At 44.8% G+C, this 24614-nt stretch overlaps 1 protein-coding gene and 1 long non-coding RNA gene across 2 annotated transcripts in view; both read right to left on the bottom strand.

The window, feature by feature from the left end:
• The window catches only part of CYB5B (cytochrome b5 type B), a 53793-nt gene extending 29693 nt beyond the window's left edge, over positions 1 to 24100 (bottom strand). The window contains exon 1 of the mRNA XM_002711664.5: positions 23733 to 24100. Coding sequence (XP_002711710.1) covers positions 23733 to 23894 — 162 coding nt within the window. The 5' untranslated portion in view covers positions 23895 to 24100. The remainder of the gene's footprint in view (positions 1 to 23732) is intronic.
• On the bottom strand, positions 3178 to 7703 carry LOC138846564 (uncharacterized). Its single transcript, XR_011384070.1, has 2 exons — positions 5958 to 7703; positions 3178 to 5586 (listed from the first exon to the last, which is right to left on the bottom strand). It is a non-coding gene; the product is annotated as an uncharacterized lncRNA (long non-coding RNA).
• Positions 24101 to 24614: the final 514 nt, after the last annotated feature.

Genomic DNA, 24614 nt, shown 5'->3' with positions numbered 1-24614 from the left:
AAAACTGTTTGGCAGTTCCACAAAAAGTTAGACATAGAGTTAGCATTCTACAGAAAATCCAAACCTAGGTATATATACACCCAAGAGAAACAAACAAACAAAAAAAACACAAAAAACCTGTATATGAATATTTATAACAGTATTTTATTCACAATAGTCAAAAAGTAGAAACAACCCAAATGTCTATCAACTGGTAGATAAGCGACCGGCACACCAGGTTCTAGTCCCGGTTGGGGCGCCGGATTCTGTCCCGGTTGCCCCTCTTTCAGGCCAGCTCTCTGCTGTGGCCAGGGAGTGCAGTGGAGGATGGCCTAAGTGCTTGGGCCCTGCACCCCATGGGAGACCAGGATAAGTACTGCCATCGGATCAGTGCGGTGTGCCAGCTGCAGCGCGCCGGCCGCGGCGGCCATTGGAGGGTGAACCAATGGCAAAAGGAAGACCTTTCCCTCTGTCTCTCTCTCACTGTCCACTCTGTCAAAAAAAAAAAAAAAAAAAAAAAAAAACCTAGTAGATAAGCAAAATAGAGTATATCCATAAAAAGGAGTATTTTGTGGCAGTAAAAATAAAATATTGTTACACAGTACAAGAATGAGCCTTAAAAATATTATGCAAAATTAAAGAAGCCAATCACAAAAAGTCAGTTACTTTCTGACTCCACTTATACAAAATGTCCAGAGCAGGCAAATCTATAAAGAAAGATCAGTGGTTGCTCAGAGCTGAGGGGTGTGGAGAAAAATGGGGAGTGAAGGAGAAAAGGTTTTTTTTTCTTTTTTTAAGATTTTATTCATTTATTTTGAAAAGTAGAGTTACAGACAGTGAGAGGAAGAGACAGAGAGAAAGGTCTTCCTTCCGTTGCTTCACTCCCCAAATGGCCACAACAGCAGGAACTGCACCGATCTGAAGCCAGGAGCCAGGAGCTTTCTCCCAGTCTCCCACACGGGTGCAGGGGCCCAAAGATTTGGGCCATGCTCCACTGCCTTCCCAGGCCATAGCAGAGAGCTGGACCGGAAGAGGAGCAGCAGGGACTAGAACCCGACGCCCATCTGGGATGCCAGCGCTGCAGGCGGAGGATTAACCAAGTGAGCAACGGTGCCAGCTCCAAGGCTTTCTTTTTGAAGTGATAAAAAGTGTTCTGAAATTAGATTATGGTGATGGTTGTACAACCTATTTATTATACCAAAAAACACTGATTGTATACGCTTTTATTGGTTAAATGGATGGTATGAGAATTATGTCAACAGAGCTATTATTATAAAAAGTGAGCCCATGGCAAGCCATTTTGGAAAGGTTGCTAAATACTGCAGAAAATTCAGGGGGATGAAGGTAAAGAAGAAGTCACTGTGTTTATTGGTAAGGAGGCCAACTCTCTTAATAGTTATAATAAAATTGTAGGTTGCAAATCCAGGAGGCACTGGATTAAAGTCAGGGAGACTCATTTCATTCTAAGGAGAAAAAAAAAAAACTATTTAACAGAATAGAATAAGAGCAAGAGTCGCAGGGATATGAGGTTTTGTCCCAGCTAAAACAGGCTGTAATCAAGGGCCAACGCTGTGGAGTAGTGGGTAAAGCCATTGCATGCAGTGCCAGCACCCACATATGGGCACAGATTAGAGTCCCAACTGCTCCACTTCCGATGCAGCTCTCTGCTACAGCCAGGGAAAGCAGCAGAAGAAAGCCCCTGCATTCACACGGGAGACCCGGAAGAAGCTCCTGGCTCCTGACTCCTGGCTTCAGATTGGCCCAGCTCCGGCCACTGTGGCCATCTGGGGAGTGAACCAGGAGATGAAGACTTCTCTCTCTCTCTCTCTCTGCCTCTCTGTGACTCTGCCTTTCAAATAAATAATAAATCTTTATAAAAAAATAAAATAAAAAGGGCTGTAATCCAGGAAGTTCAAACAATTAGCTCTTCTTCTGATATAGCAGACAACAAAAGGGTGATATGAGATACAAGTTCAAACTTCAGGAAAGTGTTTACCACCTTCTTGTTCCCACCAAGTGTGGACAATATGTAAATATGAAATAACTGTTGTAAAAAAAAATGTGTGAGAGAGCCAAAGAAATGAAAGGAAGAGACAGGACATTTGTGCTGGTTTCACAATCTTTACAAGAACTACTTCACTGCACAGACAGCAGATACCAAGAGTGGACCCTTTCAAAGCAGGTGACTCAAGGTTGAAGACTGATAATGTAAAAATGAAAGTCTGAGGGGGCCAGAAAACACTTGTGCCACTAATAGTGCAGAATGCATTTAAAATTTCAAGAACTATACTTAGTTAAAAAGAACCTATCTGTAGTTACCAGAGGCTGCAGAAGAGTAAGGGAAAGGGAGGTATGGGGAAAGGTTGATTAACAGGTATTAGGTTATAGTCAGGTAGGAGACACAAGTTCTGATGTTCTGTTCCATAAGAAGGTGACTGCAGATAACAATAATGTTCTGTATGTGTATATATGTATTTTTTAATAAGTCAAAAGAGTATGTTTAATGTTTTCACCACAAAGAGATGATAAATGCTTAAGTGGACAGACTGGTTTATCCTGATTTGAACATGTCATGATTCATGTAACGGCACATGGCACTTCACATGGCACCCCATAAATATGTACAATTTTATTTCAGTTAAAATTTGAATTAAAAAGAATACTTGATATACCTTAAAATATTTAAAGAGTAAGAGTACCGGCCGGCACTGCAGCTCACTTGGCTAATCCTCCGCCTGTGGCACCGGCACACCGAGTTCTAGTCCTGGTTGGGGCGCCAAATTCTGTCCCAGTTGCTCCTCCTCCAGTCCAGCTCTCTGCTGTGGCCCGGGAGGACAGTGGAGGATGGCCCAAGTGCTTGGGTGCCTGCACCCACATGGGAGACCAGGAGGAAGCACCTGGCTCCTGGCTTCGGATTGGCACAGTTCACCGGCTGCAGCGGGCCGGCCGCAAAGGGGCCGGCCATAACGGCCACTTGGGTGGTGAACCAATGGAAAAAAGAAGACCTTTCTCTCTGTCTCTCTCTCTCACTGTCTAAGTCTGCCTGTCAAAAAAAAAAAAAAAAAAAAAAAAAAAAAGGAGTACCAACATCCTGTTGACTGCTTTTGAAAAAGATAACATCCTCATGTCAACTAAATGTTTATCCAATATTAATTATCCCTCTTCAAGCTAAAAACATTTGCTTAAAAAGAAAACTTTCTGGGGGCCGGCGCTGTGGTGCAGTGGCTTAAGCCTCAGTCTGCAGTGCTGGCATCCCATATGGATGCAGTTCAAGTCCCAGTTGCTCCACTTCTGATCCAGCTCACTGCTAATGTGCCTGGGAAAGCAGCGGAGGATGGTCCTAGTGCTTGGGTCCCTGCACCCACATGGGAGACCTGGATGAAGCTCCTGGCTCCAGTCTAGCTCAGCCACGGCCATTGCAGCCATTTGTGGAGTAAACCAATGGATGGAAGACTTTCTCTCTGCCTCTGCCTCTCTCTCTGTAACTCCACCTTTCAAATAAACAAATCTTTAAAATAAAAAAGCTTTCTGAATTATATTTTACACTCTCCATTAACTTCAATTATTCAAGAACCTCAAGAATCTCAAAAACCTTGAAAATTAAGATTTAGTAACAATAGTGTATTCTTTCTAGTTAGACACTGTACCCATTGATCAGACTACAAACTTGGGAGTGTCAAGAAATGCCTAACTCCTCCCATTTGACATCATCAGCCAACAACAGGTTCTGACAGACCAGAATTTTTAGAAGCTTAAAGCATATAACAAAGAGTACTAAAACTATGTACATATCTCTACTTCATTACTCAACCTGAGAAAAAGATATTAGATGAGATGTAAAAACCAAATTAGCTAATAGACACAGATATGCTTCCAGGATAGCAACAATCCAGATAAAATTTCTCACTACCAAAACACAAGTAAGCCAGGAGTGGAATAAGCAAAACCATCCTGGAGGCCAGAAACAACTATGACAGCTTCAGTCATTTGAACTTCACCTTTATTTTACATGTAAATTAAACCCACAAAAGTCATATCAACAACAATATTAGAAAAAAAGCAGCCGGCGCTGTGGTACAGCAGGTTAAAGCCCTGGCCTGAAGCACCAGTTCTAGTCAAGGCTGCTCCTCTTCCGATCCAGCTCTCTGCTGTGGCCTGGGAAAGCAGGAGAAGATGGCCCAAGTCCTTGGGCCCCTGCACCCACATGGGAGACCTGGAAGAATCACCTTGCTCCTGGATCGGTGCAGTTCCGGCCATTGCAGCCATCTGGGGAGTGAACCAGCGGATGGAAGACCTCTCTCTCTCTCTGTCTCTACCTCTCTCTGTAACTCTTTCAAATAAAGAAATCTTCCAAAAAAAAAAAAAAAGGAATAAAGAATACAGCTAAAAAGCTACTCAGAATAATCAATGCTCTTAGTACTGGTCCCAAGTCATGAAGACTTTATTTACTGTAGATTCTACATAATCTGGATTTTTTTTTCTATTTTTAAAAACTGGTAAAATGCATATAACATAAAATTTACCATCTGCTATGGTTTGAAAATCTCCTCCAAAATTCATGTACTGAAACTTAATGGCCAATCTGGTTGTATTAAGAGGTGATTAGGGGGCTGGCACTGTGGCACAGCAGGTTAAAACCCTAGCCTGCAGCACCGGCATCGCACAGGGGTTCTGGTTCAAGTCCTGACTGCTCCACTTCCAATCCAGCTCCCTGTTGATGTGCCTGGGAAAGCAGTAGAAGATGACCCAAGTCCTTGGGCCCCTGCACCCACATGAGAGACCCAGAAGAAGCTCCTGGCCATTTGGGGAATGAACCAGCAGAGGGAAGACCTCTGTCTCTACTTCTCTGTAACTCTTTCAAATAAATTTAAAAAAAAAAAAAAAAAAAGTGATTCAGTCATGAGGGCTCTTCCTCCTGAAGTTCTTAGGAAAGAGGCTTCACACACTGGCTCAGCTGCTTTCCTGCCCTGTCACCTGGGGGGGCCTTGGGGCTTTCCTCCCTTCTGGAAGAGTCAGCAACAGGTGCCATCTTGGAAGAAGAGAGCAGCCCTGACAGACAACCTAATCTGCTAGAGCCTTAATCTCAGACTATCCAGCTTCCAGAACTGGGAGACTATAAGTTTTTATTCTTTATACAAATTATCCAGACTTGAATACTTTGCGATACCAGCACAAATGAACTAGACATTATCATAACTACTTTAAAGGATACAAGTCAACAACAGGAGTCACTGTGCACTTGCTCCACATGTAAGACCTCTGTCCTTAATAAGTTGTACTAGAGTTAACAGTAAATTCTGTGTCAAACAGTACTTTATACTTTGTGTGTCTGTGTGGATGCAAACTGTTGAAGTCTTTACTTGGTATAGAGTTGATTTGTATATGAAAATAACTGAGAATGAATCTTAATGAAGAATGGGATGGGAAAGGAACTGCTATATTCCAAAAGTTCTACCTATGAAACTTATATTTATTAAATAAAAGCTTTCTTTAAAAAAAAAAAAAAGTGATGGGAGATCAGCACAGCACGGCAAGCTGCTACTTGGGATGCTGGCATCCCATATCAGAGTATAGGTTCAGGTCCTGGCTGCTCTGCTTCCAATCCACCTTCTTTTTTTTTTTTTTTTTTTTTTTGACAGACAGAGTGGACAGTGAGAGAGAAAGACAGAGAGAAAGGTCTTCCTTTGTCGTTGGTTCACCCTCCAATGGCCGCCGCGGCCGGCGCGCTGCGGCCGGCGCACCGCGCTGATCCAATGGCAGGAGCCAGGAGCCAGGTGCTTTTCCTGGTCTCCCATGGGGTGCAGGGCCCAAGCACCTGGGCCATCCTCCACTGCACTCCCTGGCCACAGCAGAGGGCTGGCCTGGAAGATGGGCAACCGGGACAGAATCCGGCGCCCCGACCGGGACTAGAACCCGGTGTGCCGGCGCCGCTAGGCGGAGGATTAGCCTAGTGAGCCGCGGCGCCGGCCCCAATCCACCTTCTTACTAATGCATTTGGGAAGACAGCAGAAGATGGTCCAAGTGCTTGGGCCCCTGCCATTCATGTGGGAGACCAAGATGGAGTTCCTGGCTTCTGGTTTCAGACTGCCCTGCCTGGGCTTGCTGCAGCCATTTAGGCAGTAAACCAGCCGATGGAGATCTCTGTCTCTGTGTATCCCCTTCTTTGTCATTCTTTCAAATAATATTAATTAATTTTTTAAAAAAAGTAACAGGGATAGACATTTGGCATAGTGGTTAAGACAGTACTTAGGATGCCCCCATCCCATGTTAAAGTAAATGGGTTCAAGGTCTGGTCCTGCTCCTGATTTCAGCTTCCTGATAAGGAGCACCTGGGAGACATCAGATGAGGGCTCAAATACTAGGATACTGCCATCTACGTGGGAGACCCAGATAATCTCTTTTCTTTTTTTTTTATGATTAACTTATTTGAAAGGCAGAATTACAGAGAGGCAGAGAGAGAAAGAGGTAAGTCTTCCATCCGCTGGTTCATTACCCAGATGGCTGCAATGGCCGGAGCTGAACCAATCTGCAGCCAGGAACTAGGAGCCAGGAGCATCTTCCAGGTCTCCCATGAGGGTGCAGGGGGCCAAGGACTTAGGCCATCTTCTACTGCTTTCCCAGGCCATAGTGGAGAGCTGGATCACAAGCAGAGCAGCCAGGACTTGAACCGGTACCCACATGGGATGCTGGCACTGTAGGTGATGGCTTTACCCACAACACAATAGCACCGACCCCAGATAAAGTTCTTGACTGTTAGCTTCTACCTGCCCTAGCCCTGGCAGTTGCAAGCATCTGAATAGTGAACCAGCAGATGGAAGATCTCTGTGTGTATGTCTCTCTTAGTCTCTCTGCCTTTCAAATAAAGAAATTTTTGTTTTCAAAAAGTGATCCATTGAACTTCATCAATAGTTAAGAATTGCTCTTTAAGAACCTAAGCTTCAGTTATCTGAAAATTCAACTCAAAGAAAAAATCTTAATTACATAAAGATTAATAATAATGGAAGGGGGGATGGTAACGTGGTGTGATGGGTAAAGCTACTGCCTGCAGTGCTGGCATCCCATATGGGTATGCCAGTTTGAGTCCCGGCAGCTCCATTTCCAATCTAGCTCTCTGCTATGGCCTGGGAAAGCAGTGAAAGATGGCCCAAGTCCTTAGGCCCCTGCACCCGCATGGGAGACCCAGAAGAAGCTCCTGGCTCCTAGTTCCTGGCTTAGGATCAGCACAGCTCTGGCCACTGCGGTCATCTGGGGAGTGAACTAGTGGATCAAAGACCTCTCTCTCTCTCTCTTTCTCTCTCTCTCTGGCTCTCTATAACTCAGACTTTCAAATAAATAAATAAATCTTAAAAAAAAAAAAAAAAAAAAGCAATGGAGAGGCCAGCATTGTGGCACAGTGGGATAGGCCACCTCCTGCAATACCAGCATCCCATACCAGCACTGGTTCAGGTCCCAGATGCTCTACTTCTGATCCAGGTCCCTGCTAATGTGCCTGGGAAAGCAGCAGAAGATGGCCCAGGTGTTTGGGTCTCTGCCACCCATGTGGGAGATCCAGAATGAGTTCCAGGCTCCTGGTTTGAGACTGGCCCAGCTCCAGCCATTGAAGCCATTTGGGGAGTGAAATCAGTGGATTGAAGATATCTCTCTTTCTCTCCTTCAAATAAATAATTAAATAATTCCAAATAATAATTAAATTCAAATAAATAAATAAATAATTTTTAAAAGATTTTTTTTGGCCGGCGCCGCGGCTCACTAGGCTAATCCTCCGCCTAGCGGCGCCGGCACACCGGGTTCTAGTCCCGGTCGGGGCGCCGGATTCTGTCCCGGTTGCCCCTCTTCCAGGCCAGCCCTCTGCCGTGGCCAGGGAGTGCAGTGGAGGACGGCCCAGGTGCTTGGGTCCTGCACCCCATGGGAGACCAGGAAAAGCACCTGGCTCCTGGCTCCTGCCATCGGATCAGCGCGGTGCGCCGGCCGCAGCGCGCCGGCCGCGGCGGCCATTGGAGGGTGAACCAACGGCAAAAAGGAAGACCTTTCTCTCTGTCTCTCTCTCACTGTCCACTCTGCCTGTCAAAAAATAAAAAAAATAAAAAAAAATAAAAAAAAGATTTTTTTAAAAAGAGTAATGGAGCATTATTGAGCTTACAAAATTTTTTTTTCCATTCAGAAATCTGTTTACCATAGAATTAACAAAGAAAAACAGGTGCCAACTTCTAAAGAGAGTAAAGCCTTCTCATTATTAGCCCATATGATTAAATTATTTTTAGTAATTTTAATTGCCACTGGGAGCAAGAGGTTGTGTAATAATATATTCCCTTTATCAGCAAGCCAAATGAAAGCCTTGAGACTTTCCCCAGGATCATATTACTCAATATTTGCCCTACAGGTGGCCTCTATCATTTAAAGCTATAAATTAACACACTTGTCATGTGATCCCCAAAACAAAAGTATTTTATTCACTTTGTTCCCAAGAAGGTCAGTGATGACAGTTAAAGTCAAAAGCTCAAACTTCAATCCCAACATATATAAATATATGCAAATAATGCTTACTGTAGCATTCTGAGTTCAGTATTTTCAGAACAGAATATACTGTTTCTCAAAGTTAAAAATTTAAATGCAGGGTCACCACTACCTCATGTGTGACAACTAGATTCTTAGCAGAACTGTAGAGAAGATATACGGTAAGTGTGTTGGGGAATCCTTTCCTGCTTGAAATTTTGAAGACTTGGGAAATTAAGAAGAGGAAAAGCCTATCTAGATCTAGAACTTATAAAAGTAGGGTAAAAAGATACACATCTGTACAATTTATTGAGTAGTACATTTTAAATTCCCTAATTATACATGCCACCCTTACCAAACAGGAACTTTTTAAATTTTTATTTATACATGTATTTTTTTTTTGACAGGCAGAGTTAGACAGTGAGAGAGAGAGACAGAGAGAGAGTTATAGACAGAGACAGACAGAGAGAAAGGTCTTCCTTCCATTGGTTCACCCCCCTAATGGCCGCCACGGCCCGGCGCACCACACTGATCCGAAGCCAGGAGCCAGGTGCTTCCTCCTGGTCTCCATGCGGGTGCAGGGCCCAAGCACTTGGGCCATCCTCCACTGCCTTCCTGGGCCACAGCAGAGAGCTGGACTGGAAGAGAAGCAGCCGGGACTAGAACCCAGCGTCCATATGGGATGCTGGCGCTGCAGGTGGAGGATTAGCCAAGTGAGCCACAGCATCGGCCCCAGGAACATTTTTTAAAACTCTAACTTAGTTCCACTGATCTATTTGTTGATTCCTGTGATTTAACAATTATCTGCGAGAGATTTTCCTCCTGCTGACAGTGGGCAGCAACCCCTACCCAAGCCCACATCCAGAATTCAAGGCACTTTCACGCTAAGAAAAACATGTAAATGACATTTTCTGTATTGTTTTTATGTAATTTTTAAAAATTATAGCCAAATCACTTTTTAGTCCTTTGACAAATGTTCTGAAATCTGATAGAACATTAAAAAACAAAGAAACAAAGAAAAGAAGTTCTTTTGGTGATTTAAGTAGGTGGACAGGCCCCACCCCATACCTATTGAGTCATAATATCCTGGGGTAATTAATTTTCTTTTGTGAATACCTATGTCAGATATTTATATTATGGATATTTGCTCTGTGGCTTGCCTTTTCATTTTCTTATCAAAATTTCTAAACAGCATTAAGTTCTTAATAATGTGATGAATCAAATTTATCCTTTTTTTTTCTTTTATAGTTATTGCTTTTGTGCCCTCTAGAAATCTTTTTCCGTCCCAAGGTTACACAAATTTTCTCCTTTTTCCTCTAAGTTTTATAACTTTACATTTTATTATTTCATATACATTTACAATTACGCTTGCAATCAATTCTGAAATAGTTTTTGTTTATGATGAGGCAGAGAAAAAAGTTCTTTTCCAGTGATTCCAGTGCCACTTGTTGAGAAGGCTGCCCTTCCCTCTGATTACTTAACTTAGCTGACTCATCTGCTGAGTCCTGCACTTTAACAACTATTCAACAGAGATTGACACCACTGTCAAACAGCAGTTGGTGGCCATGTGTGGTCTATTTCTGGACTCTATTCTATTCAACTGGTACATCCAACAGTATACCAATACTACATTGTACTGATAACAGTAAGTATAAAAACTCCTTCACCTTTTCCTTTTTCTTTTTATTTTTTTTAAGATTTATTTATTTGAAAGGCTGAGCTACAGAGAAGGAAAGAGAGAGAGAGAGAGAGAGACAGAGAGAGAGAGAGAGAGAGAGACAGAGAGGAAAAAGAGAGAGAAGAGAGAGAAGAGAGAAGAGAGAAGAGAGGAGAGAGGAGAGAGGAGAGAGGAGAGAGGAGAGAGGAGAGAGGAGAGAGGGGAGAGAGAGAGAGAGAGAGAGAGAGGCTTCCATCTATCCACTGGTTCACTCCCCAAATGGTCACAGTGGCCAGGGCTAGATCAGCCCAAAGCCAAGAGCCAGGAGCCTCCTCTGGGTGTCCCACACGGGTGCAGGGGCCCAAACACTTGAGCCATACTCCACTGCTTTCCCAGGTGCATGAGCAGGGAGCTGGATTGGAAGTAGAGCAGCGGGACTTAAATCAGTGCCCATACAGGATGCCGGCACTACAGGCGGCAGCTTTACGCGCTACACCACCGTGCCAGCCCTACTTCTTTATTAAAAAAAAAAAAAATTTTTATATATTTATTTTAGAGATAGGGAGACAGAGAGAACACCTATTCACTGGTTCATTTCCCAATGCCTGCAATGACTGGGGCTAGGCCGGGTCAAAGCAAGGAGCAAGGAACTCAATCCAGGTCTCCCACAAGGATGGCAAGAACCCTAATTGAGGTTTTCTAGTCCATAAATATACTATTAGTTTATTTAGAGAATTGTAATCTCTGCAGTTTTATTTTTCAGATACATGTCCATACCAAATCTTGCAGGTAATCACACACACATACTGTACCCTAAAGGTGATTTTTTTTAATGAAGATTTATTTATTTGAAAGACAGTTACAGAAAGAGGTAGAGACAGAGAGAGACGCCTTCCAACCACTGGTTCACTCCCCCTAGATGGCCCCAATGGCCAGAGCTGAGCCGATGTGAAGTTAGGAGCCAGGAGCTTCCTCCAGGTATCCCACGTGGGTGCAAGGCCCCAAGGACTTGGGCCATCTGCTGCTGCTTTCCCAGGCCATAGCAGAGAGCTGGATTGAAAGAGGAGCAGCTGGAACTCAAACCCGCACCTATATGGGATGCCAGTGCTTCAGGTAAGGGCTTTAACATGCTGCTCCACAGTGCCAGCCCCAAAGGTGATTCATTTTTAAAAAGCTTTGCCAGTGATTCTGAGGCATGGCTGGAGCTGAGAAACACTCTTTAAAAGGTCTATCATTCTGGCCAGCGCCCGCGGCTCACTTGGCTAATCCTCTGCCTGAGGAGCCGGCACTCCAGGTTCCAGTCCTGGTTGGGGCACCGGATTCTGCCCCAGTTGCTCCTCTTCTGATCCAGCTCTCTGCTGTGGCCCGGGAGGGCAGTGGAGGATGGCCCAAGTGCTTGGGCCCTGCACCCGCATGGGAGACCAGGAGGAAGCACCTGGCTTCTGGCTTCGGATGGGCACAGTGAGCCAGCCATAGCGGCCATTAGGGGGGTGAACCAACAGAAGGAAGACCTGTTTCTCTGTCTCTCTCTCTCTCACTGTTTAATTCTGCCTGTCAAAAAAAAAAAAAAAAAAAAAAAGGTCTATCATTCCGTACTGTGAAAAGCAATAGCTTTCAAAGCAGGGACCAGCAGATGGAAGATTTTTCTCTGTCTCACCCTCTTTCTCTGTAACTCTTTCAAATAAATAAATAGATACATATATATATATATATATATATTTTTTTTTTTTTTTTGACAGGCAGAGTGGACAGTGAGAGAGACAGAGAAAGGTCTTCCTTTGCCGTTGGTTCACCCTCCAATGGCCACCACGCACTGCGCTGATCCGATGGCAGGAGCCAGGTACTTCTCCTGGTCTCCCATGGGGTGCAGGGCCATCCTCCACTGCACTCCCTGGCCACAGCAGAGAGCTGGCCTGGAAGAGGGGCAACCGGGACAGAATCCAGCGCCCCGACCGGGACTAGAACCCTGTGTGCCGGCACCGCAAGGCAGAGGATTAGCCTAGTGAGCCGCGGCACCGGCCTAGATACATATTTAAAAAAAAAAAACATAGAAGTATATCATTATGACCTTGGATTTGGCAATGACACCAAAAACAACAGCAACAAAATAGAAAAATCAGACTCCATCAAAATTAAAAACTTTTGAACATAAAAGGAAGTGAGAAAGTACAAAAAGAACCCACAGAATGATAAAAAGTATTTGTAAATCATGTATCTAACAAAACACTAATATGTGTAATAAAGTACTCCAACTTTGGAACCCCCAAACAATACAATGTTAAAACAGGAAAAGAAATTAGACAGACATTTCTCTGAATGAGGTACAGATGACAAGCATATGAAAAGACACTCCATATTAGCAGTCATTAGGGAAATAAAAATCAAACCACAATGTGATATCATTTTATACCTGCTAGGACAAGCTATCAAAAGAAAATGAAAAACAGGGAAGAAGCATTTAGTCTAGCAGTTAAGTCATAGGTCAAAATGACCTGGCTCTGGCTCCTGAATCCAGCTTCCTGCTAATGCAGACCCTGGGAAGCAGTGGCGATGGCTCAAGTAACTGGGCTATTGCCACTCACTTGGAAGCCCTAGGGTATCTCAATCCCAGCCAGGGGCCACTGCGACATCTGAGGAGTAAATCAGCAGAAAAGAGCTCTATCTCTCTCTGCCTCTCAAATAAATACATAAATAACTTTTCTAGCATCCCATATGGGCACTGGATCGAGTCCCAGCTACTCCACTTCCTATCCAGCTCCCTGCTAATGCATCTGGGAAAGCAGCAGAGAATGGCCCAAGTCCTAGGCCCCTGCATCCATGTGGGAGTCCCATGGGTCTCCTGGCTTCAGCCTGGTCCAACCCTCAGCTATTGTGGACATTTGGGAAGTGAATCAGCAGATGGACGCCTTCTTTCTCTCTTTGTCTCTCCCTTTCTCTCTAACTCTGCCTTTCAAACAAATAAAATAAATCCCTGGAGCCAACACTGTGGGTAAAGCTGCTGCCTGCAGTGCCTGCATCCCATAAGGGCACCAGTTCAAGTCCTGGCTGTTCCACTTCCAATCCAGCTCTCTGTGATGGCCTGGGAAAGCAATGGAAGATGGCCCAAGTCCTTGGGGCCCTGCACCCGTGTGGGAGACCCAAAAGAAGCTCCTAAGCTCCTGGCTTTGGATCAGCTAAGCTCTGGCCATTGTGGACAACTGGGGAGTGAACCAGTGGATGGAAGACCTCTCTATCTCTCTGCCTCTCTGTAACTCTGCCTTTCAAATAGATAAATCCTTTTTTAAAAAGTGAAAAATTACAAATAGCAGAGTCAATACGGAGAAATTGGAATCCTGTTGTATAGCGGAGACTGTAAAATGGTAGAGTTGCTATGGGAAATAGTTTGGAAGTTACTCAAAAAAAAAAAAAAAAAAAGGCAAACATAGCAACTCCCCTTCAGACATATCCAAACAAACTGAAAACAGGGACTCAAACAAATACATGTATGCCTATGCTCTCTCCAGCACTGTTCACAACAGCTAAGACAGCCAGTGCCCATCAACAGATGAACACTACAGACAACCAAGGGTGCTATACACATTAAGTGAGGTCTTACTGAGCTTCAAAAATTAACACAATTCTGATATGCTACAACAAACATCAAAGACATTATGCTAAGTGAAATAAACCAGCTATGAGAGAACAAATACTGTACAATTCTGTTTATATGAGGTATCTAGAGTAGTCAAATTCACAGAAACAGAAAGGAGGATTATTTAACGGGGACAGAGCTTTAGTATGGGATAATGAAAATGTTCTGGAGATGGATGGCAGTGTTAGTGCCTAACAACATGAATGTACTTAATGCCACTGAACTGTATACTTATAAATGGTTAAAACTGTAAACATTAAGCTATGTATATTTTGTCACAATTTAAAAAAAAAAAAACACATATTAAATGAAAGAATTCAGACAGGGGCTGGCACTGTGGCACAGAAGCTTAAGCCTCTGCCTGCAGTGCCACCCTCCTATGGGTGCCAGTTCAGATCCCAGATGCTCCACTTCCGATCCAGCTCCCTGCTAATGAACCTGGGAAAGCAGCAGCAGATGGCCCAAGCCAAGACAGAAAGTAAATTAGGAGTTATGAGGAATCTGGGGAGAAGAATGTGGAGTTGCTGTCTAATGGTTACAGTTTCTTTGGATTGATAAAAACCTTTGGAAACAGATTGTGGTGACAGCTGCACAAAACTGTGAACATAATTAAAGCCACTGAAATGTATAGTTAAAAAGGATTAAAATGGCAAATTTTGGTTTTTATGTGTGTATAAACCCATAATAAAAAAAAGAAAATCTACATTTACATACTTATATTTAATATAAGCCCCACATCTGCTTTTGTTTGAATCATGGGAAAACAACACAAGTAAGACAGAAGAGTGTGGAAGTTTCCTCAGTAATTAGATCAGTTGTCCACACTACTCAAATCTATTAGACAAACAAAATTCTCCCCCACTTTTATTAAAAGAGATTCTTTTACTCAGATAACCTTTGTGTTTTAACACTAATGGGCGGTGTCTCCTCTTACATTATATAAGCAGTTACACAATATTACAAATAAAAAGTTTCAAATAAACTACATCACAACCAAGATTATAAACTCAAAGGAGATGAAACAATGACTGGGATTATTCACTTCTATTTCAGTCAAGCAGTGACAATCCAGACAAACACTTCACAGCTATAAAGGAAATTTTGTAATGTCCTCTTGGGAAGAATTTTAGTTGGTTCAACTATCCAAAGAATATGTGGTAGGGAGAAGGGGAAGCCTTTCAAGTTTTCCTTAAGTTCATTTGCTTCACTAAGTGCTATTGGGAAAGGACAGAAAAACGTATGCGTTACCAAAGAAAAGGAAGAGGACAAAGTACTGCCGGAAAAGAATACTTCCAGATCACTCATTCTATGGAAAGAACAGGGGACTGATGAATAGGAAAGAGGAGAATGTGAAGAATGACAAACAGTTACATAACAAAAGTGTAGGGGAAAAAATACACACCTTTATGGGTGGAAATTCCATACCGATGTAATAAAAATATTAACAACAGAGATCACCTGACTTGGAAAATGAAATCTAGAAACATTAACATTGAGGAAACTGCAAAATTAGGTTGAGTGACTAAAAAGAGGAACCTCTAGCCAAACCTATTACCTCATCAAAATAAAATATGGAGGTTAAAATTTTGGACAGGATAACAGCTAGCTTCTAAAAAAGCTCGACAGGGCAGAGAAAGATGAAAGACGTAGTTGGTAAACAGAAGGAAGCTGTGCAGGTCCCCAGGTATCTACTTTATAATAGAATGAGCCTGATAAGACCTGCAGGTCACAGAGGAGAGGCAAATTCACTGGCTGCCAGAGTCATCCCTGCGCAGGGTCTGCAGGTCAGGTCTGCAAGATTCAAACCTAACTTGATACCCTTTTCCCACTGTTAGAGATTTTCAAAACTCTTTAGATGCATTCATGGCAATTTTTTAAAAAGATTTATTTATTTGAAAGGCAGAGAGAAAGACTTTCCATCTGCTGGTTCACTCCCCCAAATGACCACAAGGGCCAGAAGTAGAAGCCTGGAACTCCATCAAGTTCTCCCACACGGGTGGCAGGGATCCAAACACTTGGGCCATCTTTTGCTGCTTTCCTAGGTACATGAGCAGAGAGCTAGATCAGAAGTGGAGCAACTGGGACTTGAACCAGCACTCTACTATGAGAAGCTGATGTCTCAAAACAGCAGCTTACCCTGCTGTCCCACAATACCAGCCCCCATGGTAATTATGTATTCACAGTTGGAATTATTTTTTTAATCTCTTTCTTCCACAATAGACTATAAACTCCAAAGGAACAGGGACCACAGTTGGCTTCTCCATGGCTGCTTCAGAATACAGCATGGTACCAGGAACTTGTGGGATCCAGGGAGTGCTTAGTCTGCTCTCAGGTGTGTGTACACGTGAGCGTGTATACAGCCACACGTAAAATGAGTAAGTAGATGAAAGTAGATTCACCCTCACCCAGGCAGTGCCTAGAGATTAAACTTTGCCTCATCTGAATTCTAATCTTCTGCTGGACTAATCACTTGGGACCACTCAAGGAAAGATGGTATTCATTCTGTAGATATCATAATTCCACCTGATGGGTAGCAATCAAATTGCACTTTCTTTTTGACTAGCCTGGGAGAACGTTAGTCAAACGCTGAAGTTTTCAGGGAACCTAGGGTTGCACTAAATGGAGCCTGAACTCCCAGTCCTTCAAGCACTTGCCACTTGGCACTCAAAAGATGCTGCAGCAAACAATATAATCTTGTATTAGTAACAGAAATAACCGCTAATATTTACTGAGCTCTTTGTGCCAGGTACCATTAAGTATTGACACACATTATTTAAACTGTCACAACACCAAGCACCCTGGGAAGTGTGTGCCATTGTCTCTACTTTATAGGTGGAAAGGAACCTTGACGGTGCTTATTCAGGTTAAAAACCCAACTATTGAGAGATAGAGAGAGAAACTGAACCAGACACTTGGACCGCAAAACCAGAACACCCAGACATGAAAAATAACACTTTCAGGGCAATAATCAGCAAATATACAATCCAATAAAAAGATGGGCAAGATTGAACAAAAAACAAAAGGTCAGTAAGCCCAGGAAAAGATACTGAACATCATTAGTCATCAGGAAAATGCAAGTTAAAACCACAAATTACATACCACGACACACCCATCAGAATGGCTGTAAGTAAAATGACTAACAAATACACTGTGTCTGTGAAGATGCAGAGAAATTGGAAACTCATGGATGACTAGTGGAGGTATAAAATGACGTCAACAGTCTGAGAAAAGGTCTAGCAGTTGCTTACAAAATTTAACAAACAGATGACCCAGCAATCTTACTACTATGTATTTAAGCAAAAAGCATGAAAACATTTGTCCATACAAAGATTTGAACGTGAAAGTTCACAGCAGCTTTGTTCACAACAGCCAAAAACCAGAAAGAATCCAAATGTCAACCAACAAGGGAATAGATACATAAATGTTGGTATATTCATATGATAAAATATAAAGGAATAAATTACTGATACTTATAAAATATAAATGAATCTCACAGATACATTAATCATAAGAAACTTGACAGAACAATACATACTTTTCTAAAGTTGAGGAATCAAATGAGGGGAGACAGATTTGTTGGACAATGAGTTAAGCTGCCACCTGAGATGCCAAATTCCCTGGGTGTCAGTTGGTGTTCTGGCTGTTCCACTTCCTATCTAGCTCCTTTTTAGTTAAATGTTAAAAAAAAAAAAAATCAGTGGGGGTGGAGCACAGCAAGGGATGGAAAAAGCCTGATCAACAGATACCAAGTAGAGTTAGGAGTAAGTTCCAGTGTTCTAGTGTACAACAGGGTGACCGTGGTTAATAACACACTGTAAATTTCTCTATAAAAAAAAAAAAACAGGGACTGGCCTTGTGGCAGTGGATGAAGCTGCCCACTGCAACACTGGCATCCTGTACGAATACAGGTTTGCATCCCAGCTGCTCCACTTCTGAACCTGCTCCCTACTAATGCACCTAGGAAAGCAGGGAAAGATGGTTAAAAGGCTTCGGCCCCGGCCACCTACGTGGGAGACCCAGATGGAGTTGTAGGTTCCTGGCTTTGGCCTGGCCCAGCCCTGGCCATTGTGGTCATTTGGGGAGTGAACCAACACATGGAAGATATCTTGCTCTCTCACGCTCTCTCTTTCCCTCCTATCCCTCCCTCTCTTTGTAACTCTTTCACATAAATAAATAAATCTTAAATTAAACAAAAAAAAGGACTTTGACCATTTTTAGCATAAAGAAATGTTATGTTTGGCCGGCGATGCGGCTCACTAGGCTAATCCTCTGCCTGCAGCGCTGGCACCCCGGGTTCTAGCCCCGGTTGGGGCGCCGGATTCCATCCCAGTTGCTCCTCTTCCAGTCCAGCTCTCTGCTGCGGCCCGGGAGGGCAGTGGAGGATGGCCCAAGTGCTTGGGCCCTGCGCCCGCATGGGAGACCAGGAGGAAGCACCTGGCTCCTGGCTTTGGATTGGCACTGCGCGCCGGCTGCAACAACCATTTTGGGGGGTGAATCAACAGAAGGAAGACTTTTCTCTCTGTCTCTCTCTCTCTCACTGTCTAATTCTGCCTGTCGAAGAAAAAAAAAAAAAAGAAATGTTATGTTTAAGACAGGTTTACCCTGAATGGACATTATACAGTCTACATGTGTCAAAACATCACATGTCCCCCATAAAGGTGTACAATTTTTTATGTGTCAGCTAAAATGTTTTAAATTAGTAAAATTCAGTGGACTTGACATTGAAAATCTGTATATTTACTGTCTGTACATTAGATCTCAATAAAGCTGATTTGGCAGGGGAAAAGTAGATAGAAAAATGACAGTAAAATATAAGAATGTGAATAGGAGAGGGAGGAGGAAGAAGGGTGGGAGTACAGGTGGGAGGAAGAGTTGGATGGGAACAATCACTATGTTCCTAAATTTATATTTATGAATTGCATGAAGTTTACATATCTTAAATAAAAGATTTCTGGGGAAAAAAAAGAGAAAAAATGATAAACCCAAATATTTATCAGTAGGAGGTTGCTTAAATAAATTATGATCCAGGGTGTTGTAGCACAGTTTATGATTCTAGCTTCCTGCTGAGGTACATCCGGGGAGGTAGGTTGGGTCCCTGTCACCCACATGGGAGACCTGAATTGAGTTCCCTACTCCCAGCTTCAACCTAGTCCAGTCCCAACTGTTGCAGGCATTTGGGGAGCAGAATGGGAGGTCTCTCTCTCCCTCTCTGCCTTTCAAAAAATATTAATATCACTTTTAACTACCCTGGTTTGCCACCATTCTGGTGCAAACCATCGCTTGCCTTAATTACTCTAACAGCTTCCTACCTGGGTGCGTCAGTGCTACCTTTGCCTTCCTTCAGTCTCTTCTCAACAGTACAGTCAGAACGATCCTAGAAAACCAGTACATCACATCAAGTCATTTTTCTGCTCCAACATTTCCAATCTCAGAACAAAAGCCAAAGTCCTTCCTAAAACCTGCAGAACTACACACAATCTGCCTGCCCTTCTGATCTCACCTACTACAGTCCAACCACCAGGGACTCCCTGACTATTCCTCAAACACACTGCACACACTTGTACCTTGAGGCCTTTGAACTTGCTCCTTTGGCAGGAATGTTTTTCCACAGCTATCCATCATTAACTCCCTAGATATCTTCTTAAAGCCACCTCTGGCCATCACACTAAAATTTTAATCCTTCATCTTTACTACATACTTTCCACAGTCCTCTTTCCTGGATTTTTCTTTTTAGCACTTCTGCTATCTAACATAGTATATCTACTCTGCTTTTTGGCTGTCTGGCGTAGATGGTAATCGCCATGAGAGCACTAATGTTATTCACAACTATACCCAGAGATCCTAGAACAGCACCTGGCATGAAGTAAAGGCTGAATAAACATTTGATTGAATTAATGAATGAATAAGGTTGGCATGAAAAAAACGGGGAAAGAGACTACAGAACAGATTACACAGGAATGGGTTAACTGCAGGTGAAGAACTGTAGCTCAAGCTCCAAGGGAAACCTTGGCATACCAGATGCCTCTGGCTATACTAGCATGTGGAGAAACAGATTAGTAATCACCACCTGAGACTGAATTAGTGCTCTCCATATGGACTGAGTGCTCCTTCCAAATTCACTATCTACTCTGAATCAATCAAGAAGAAATCTGGGGGCTGGCATTGTGGCATAGTGGGTAAAGCCACCACCTGCAACACCAGCATGTCATATGGGAATCAGTTTGTGTCCTGGCAGCTCTACTTCTGATCCAGCTCCCTGCTAATGGCCTGGCAAAGTAGCAGCAGATAGCCCAAGTCCTTGGGCCCCTGTATCCAGTGGGAGACCCAGATGAGGCTGCTGGCTCCTGGCTTCAGCCTGACCTAGCCCGGGCCATTGCAGCTGTCTGTGGAGTGAACCAGTGGATGAAGATTCTCTCTCTCTGTCTCCCTCTACATATGTAATTCTGACTTTCAAATAAATAAATATATCTTTAAAAACAAAAGTGGGGGGAAGCTGGCATTGTGGTGTAGCAGAAAAAGCCACTGCCTGCTTGAGTCTCAGCTGCTCCACTTCCAATCCAGCTAATGCACCTGGGAAAGCAGCAGAAGATGACCCAAGTAATTGGGCCCCTGCACCCACATGGGAGACCCAGAAAAAGCTCCTAGTTCCTGGCTTAGGATTGGCCCAGCTCCGGCCATTTGCAGCCATTTGGGGAGTGAACCAACAGATGGAAGCTATATCTGTCTCCCCCCGCCTTTCTCTGTAAGTCTTTCAAATAAATAAAAAGAATTTTGGAGGAAATGAAACCACAAATGAAAAATGGGACTGCCTTTCCACTATGAACTATGCTCTAACATAAAACATGGTTGTTGGCTGGCACCGTGGCTCACTAGGCTAAAACATTATTGTTATGAGGCAAAAACCAAGGGACACAGCTAAGACTAGAATTTTGTATTGTGGGTTTTTTTTAAAGATTTATTTATTTGAAAGTCAGAATCACACAGAGAGAAGAGACAGAGAGAAGAGGCAGAGAGAGAGACAGAGAGAGAGAGAGAGAGAGAGGTCTTCCACCCAATGGTTCACTCCCCAGATGGCCACAAAGGCTGGAGCTGCACCAATCCGAAGCCAGGAGCCAGGAGCTTCTTTGGAGTCTCCCAAGCAGGTGCAGGGGCTCAAGGACTTGAGCCATCTTCTACTGCTTTCCCAGGCCACAGCAGAGAGCTGGATAGGAAGTGGAGCAGCCGGGACTAGAACCAGAGCCCATATGGGATGCCAGCACTGCAGGCCAGGGCGTTATCCTGCTGCCCCACAGCAGCAGCCCCTGTTTTTTTTTTTTTTTTTTAAGACTTATATATTTTTTTAAAGGGCAGAGTTAAAGAGAGAGACAGACAAAGATCTTCCATCTGCTGGTTCACTCCCCCAGTGGCCACCAAGGCTGGGGCTAGGCAGGGTCAAAGCCAGAAGCCAGGAGGTCTTTCTGGGTCTCCCAAGTAGATGGCAGAGACCCAAGCACTTGGACCATCTCCTGCTGAATTCCTGGGTCCGTTAGCAGGGGGCTGGATTGGAAGTCAAGCAGCCAGACTTAAACTGGTGCCCGTATGTGATGCCAGCTTTGCAGGTGGTGGTTCATCCCGGTGCACCACTGCCCTGGCCCCAAGACTAGAATTCTGAAATAATCCTATGCAGACAAGAGAAACTGAGGATCTAAAGCAGACCTTGCCAACATCAGAACCTCTCTGAAGCTCTTTCCTGTATCTCTGTTAAAATGACCATCACTACCACCCAAAGTCAATCTTTTTTTTTTAAGATTTATTTTTATTTGAAAAAGTTACAGAGAGAGGTTGAGACAGAGAGAGAGATCTTCCATCTGCTGGTTCACTCCCCAGATGGCTGCAATAGCCGGAGCTGCACCAAACTGAAGCCAGGAGCCAGGAGCTTCTTCCTGGTCTCCCATGCGGGTGCAGGGCCTAAGGACCTGGGCCATCCTCCACTGTCTTCCTGGGCCACAGCAGAGAGCTGGACTGGAAGAGGAGCAGCCGGGACTAGAACTGGCGCCCATATGGGATGCCGGCACTTCAGGCCAGGGCTTTAACCCGCTGCGCCACAGCGCCAGCCCCCCACAGTCAATCTTAACAACTTGCTTTGAGGATAAAATAATGGGAAAGCATTTTCAAAAGCACAAAAGGTTATGCACTATACAAATGCATTGTTAATAAATTCTGAGTTTAACTTCCTATCCCCTAAAAACACTGTACATCTTTACCTGAAGTTTTAAGTTTTTCTAGAATTATGAATCATCACATAGAGATTTCTCTTCTAGCTCCCAAATTAACAGAAAAAATACCGGGGCTGGTGCTTTGACATAACGGATAAGCCACCACCTAAAATGCCAGCATCACATATGGGCACCAGTTTGGGTCCTGGCTGCTCTACTTCCAAGTCTGCTCCCTGCTAATGTGCCTGGGATAGCAGCAGAAAATGACCCAAGTCCTTGGGCCCGGCACCCACGTAGGAGATCCGGAAGAAGCTCCTGGCTCTTGACTTCAGATCAGCCCAGGTCTGGTCTTTGCAGTCATCTGGGGAATGAACCAACGGATGGAAGATTCCTCTCTCTGTGCGTCTCTCCCTCTCTGTGTCACTCTGTCAGGTCATCAAAGGAGGTACCTTTCTCTGAAGGGAGGAGAGAACTTCCACTCTGACTACGACCTTGTCTAAATATGATCAGAGTCGGTGAACTCAAAAGGGTTCCATAGCCTTGGCAACTCATGATAAGAGCCTAGGGTGGCTGGCGCCGTGGCTCACTAGGCTAAACTGATCTTCTGTATATAAAGAGAACTGAAAATGAATCTTGATGTGAATGGAAGGGGAGAGGGAGCGGAAAAGGGGAGGGTTGCGGGTGGGAGGGAGGTTATGGGGGGGGAAGCCATTGTAATCCATAAGCTGTACTTTGGAAATTTATATTCATTAAATAAAAGTTAAAAAAAATAGAAAAATATTTTTTTCAAAGAAAAAATAGACTTCACCCGCATGGGAGACCAGGAGAAGCACCTGGCTCCCTCTTTGGATCGGCGTGGTGCCCAGCCGCAGCACGCTGGCCGCAGCGGCCACTGGAGAGTGAACCAACGGCAAAAGGAAGACCTTTCTCTCTGTCTCTCTCTCACTGTCCACTCTGCCTGTCAAAAAAATAAATAAATAAATAAAATAAAAAAAGAAAGAATAGAATCAGATTATAGTCAATATAGTATGCAAGTTTACCATGAATTAACTACAAAGTTGTTAATCTATTACTCAAAAGGCTGTCCCCCCCCCCCCCACACACACACAGCCTCCAGCTAATCTTAGTGTGGCGGGGGAGAAACAGAGGAACGTTGCAAGGTGGTGGCAACGCTGCACTTCTTGACTGAGGCTGTGAAGACACGACTACGTTTACCAAACGCATCCCACTGTACATTTCAACAGGGCACAATCTACTGCATGTGCATGAAGCCTCCGCGAACTTAGCGTAAGTCAATGCAAACATCCATCCTCTTTCCTTAAATTAAAAAAAGAACCATCACTCAGCTGCGCCCTGGCTTCAAAGGGAATTGTGTCATGAAATACAACGGCTGGGCGATTTGGGGAATTCCTTCACAGGGCGGCCTGGCGAGGTGCAGGGCTGGAGCACTTCAGAACCAGTTCCAACCGGACGCAGGCCGTTAAGTGTGTGACCTTGAGAGTCCTCAGTCTCCCCTTCTGTACAATGGAGACAGTGCCGGCTTGCGCTCGTCCACACTAGCACACGGCACACCGACAGCGCTCCACACACCACATTATGGAAGGCACCAGAACTGGGGGCTGGCAGGAAATGCGCGCCGCCGAGCTCCCCGCCCCCCATCCGCCCCAGTTTCCCTGAGGCTCACGGTGCCTTTCCCGGCGTCAGCAGCCCGCACGGCCCTCCGCAGCCCCGCGCGCCTCTCGCCCCCCGACCCGTCCGGCTCCCAGGGGCCTCCCACCTCGTTGAGGAAGCGGGTGATATCGTAGACCCGCCCGTGGATCACCAGCCACAGGTCCTTCGGGGAGTTGCGCTTGGCCACCTCCTCCAGCCGGTAATAGGTGACGGAGGTCTCGCCCCCTTGCCCTTTCCCGTCGCTGCCGCTCGCTTCCGCAGTCGCCATTGGGCCCCAAGACGCCTCGGCTCCTCCACTATCCGGGTTTCTACAGCTAACTTCCTTGAGGCAGAGTCCGCGCGCAGTTCTCCTCGGCTTCCGTAACCAGGGCCCCGAAGGCCTAGCAACAGCCAATCACGCTCCCGATTCCGTCCTAGTGACTTTTCCTTTCGCCAATGAAACGAGCGGTTCAGTCCTAAAGTCCGCCCACTCGGCTCCCGATCCTTGGGGTGAAAGCCTGGTTCGAGGTCCAACGAACCAATCAGAGCCGTCGAGCCCTTCCAATCTCGCCTATCAGATAGCGTGATTTGGGGAGGACGGCGCCTAACGGGGACAGCGTTGACAGGTGTCACTTCAGGACAGGTTCCCTGTCCTCGGCCCAGCGGCCAGCTTCCCGCGTTGCTTGCCATCGCCGTGGGTCCCTCCAGAGTCGCGTTTTTCCCCGACCACTTGAGCGGCCTGCATCCCAGCCCCTGGGGCCCGCAGGCTTGGATGCGAGCGCTCTCGTCTCGCTGAGGGTGTCTCCTCACCAGTAAAACGGCCCGACAGCCGCTACCTTAGAGGGATTTGCTTGTGTCTGCCAGGCGCTCGGCTCAGAGGAGCCCGACAGCCAGCGTTAGAAAGGCAGAGCGGCTGGGCTGGGGTCTGCACTGCCCCACATTTCTACCACTGCTAGGAAACTGACTTGCGAACGACTTCTTCGTGATGGGGGCTACCTACACTAGTACC

Source organism: Oryctolagus cuniculus, chromosome 18, assembly GCF_964237555.1.
Source record: "Oryctolagus cuniculus chromosome 18, mOryCun1.1, whole genome shotgun sequence".
Taxonomy (NCBI): Eukaryota; Metazoa; Chordata; class Mammalia; order Lagomorpha; family Leporidae; genus Oryctolagus; species Oryctolagus cuniculus.
This window is presented reverse-complemented; position numbering and strand designations above follow the sequence as displayed.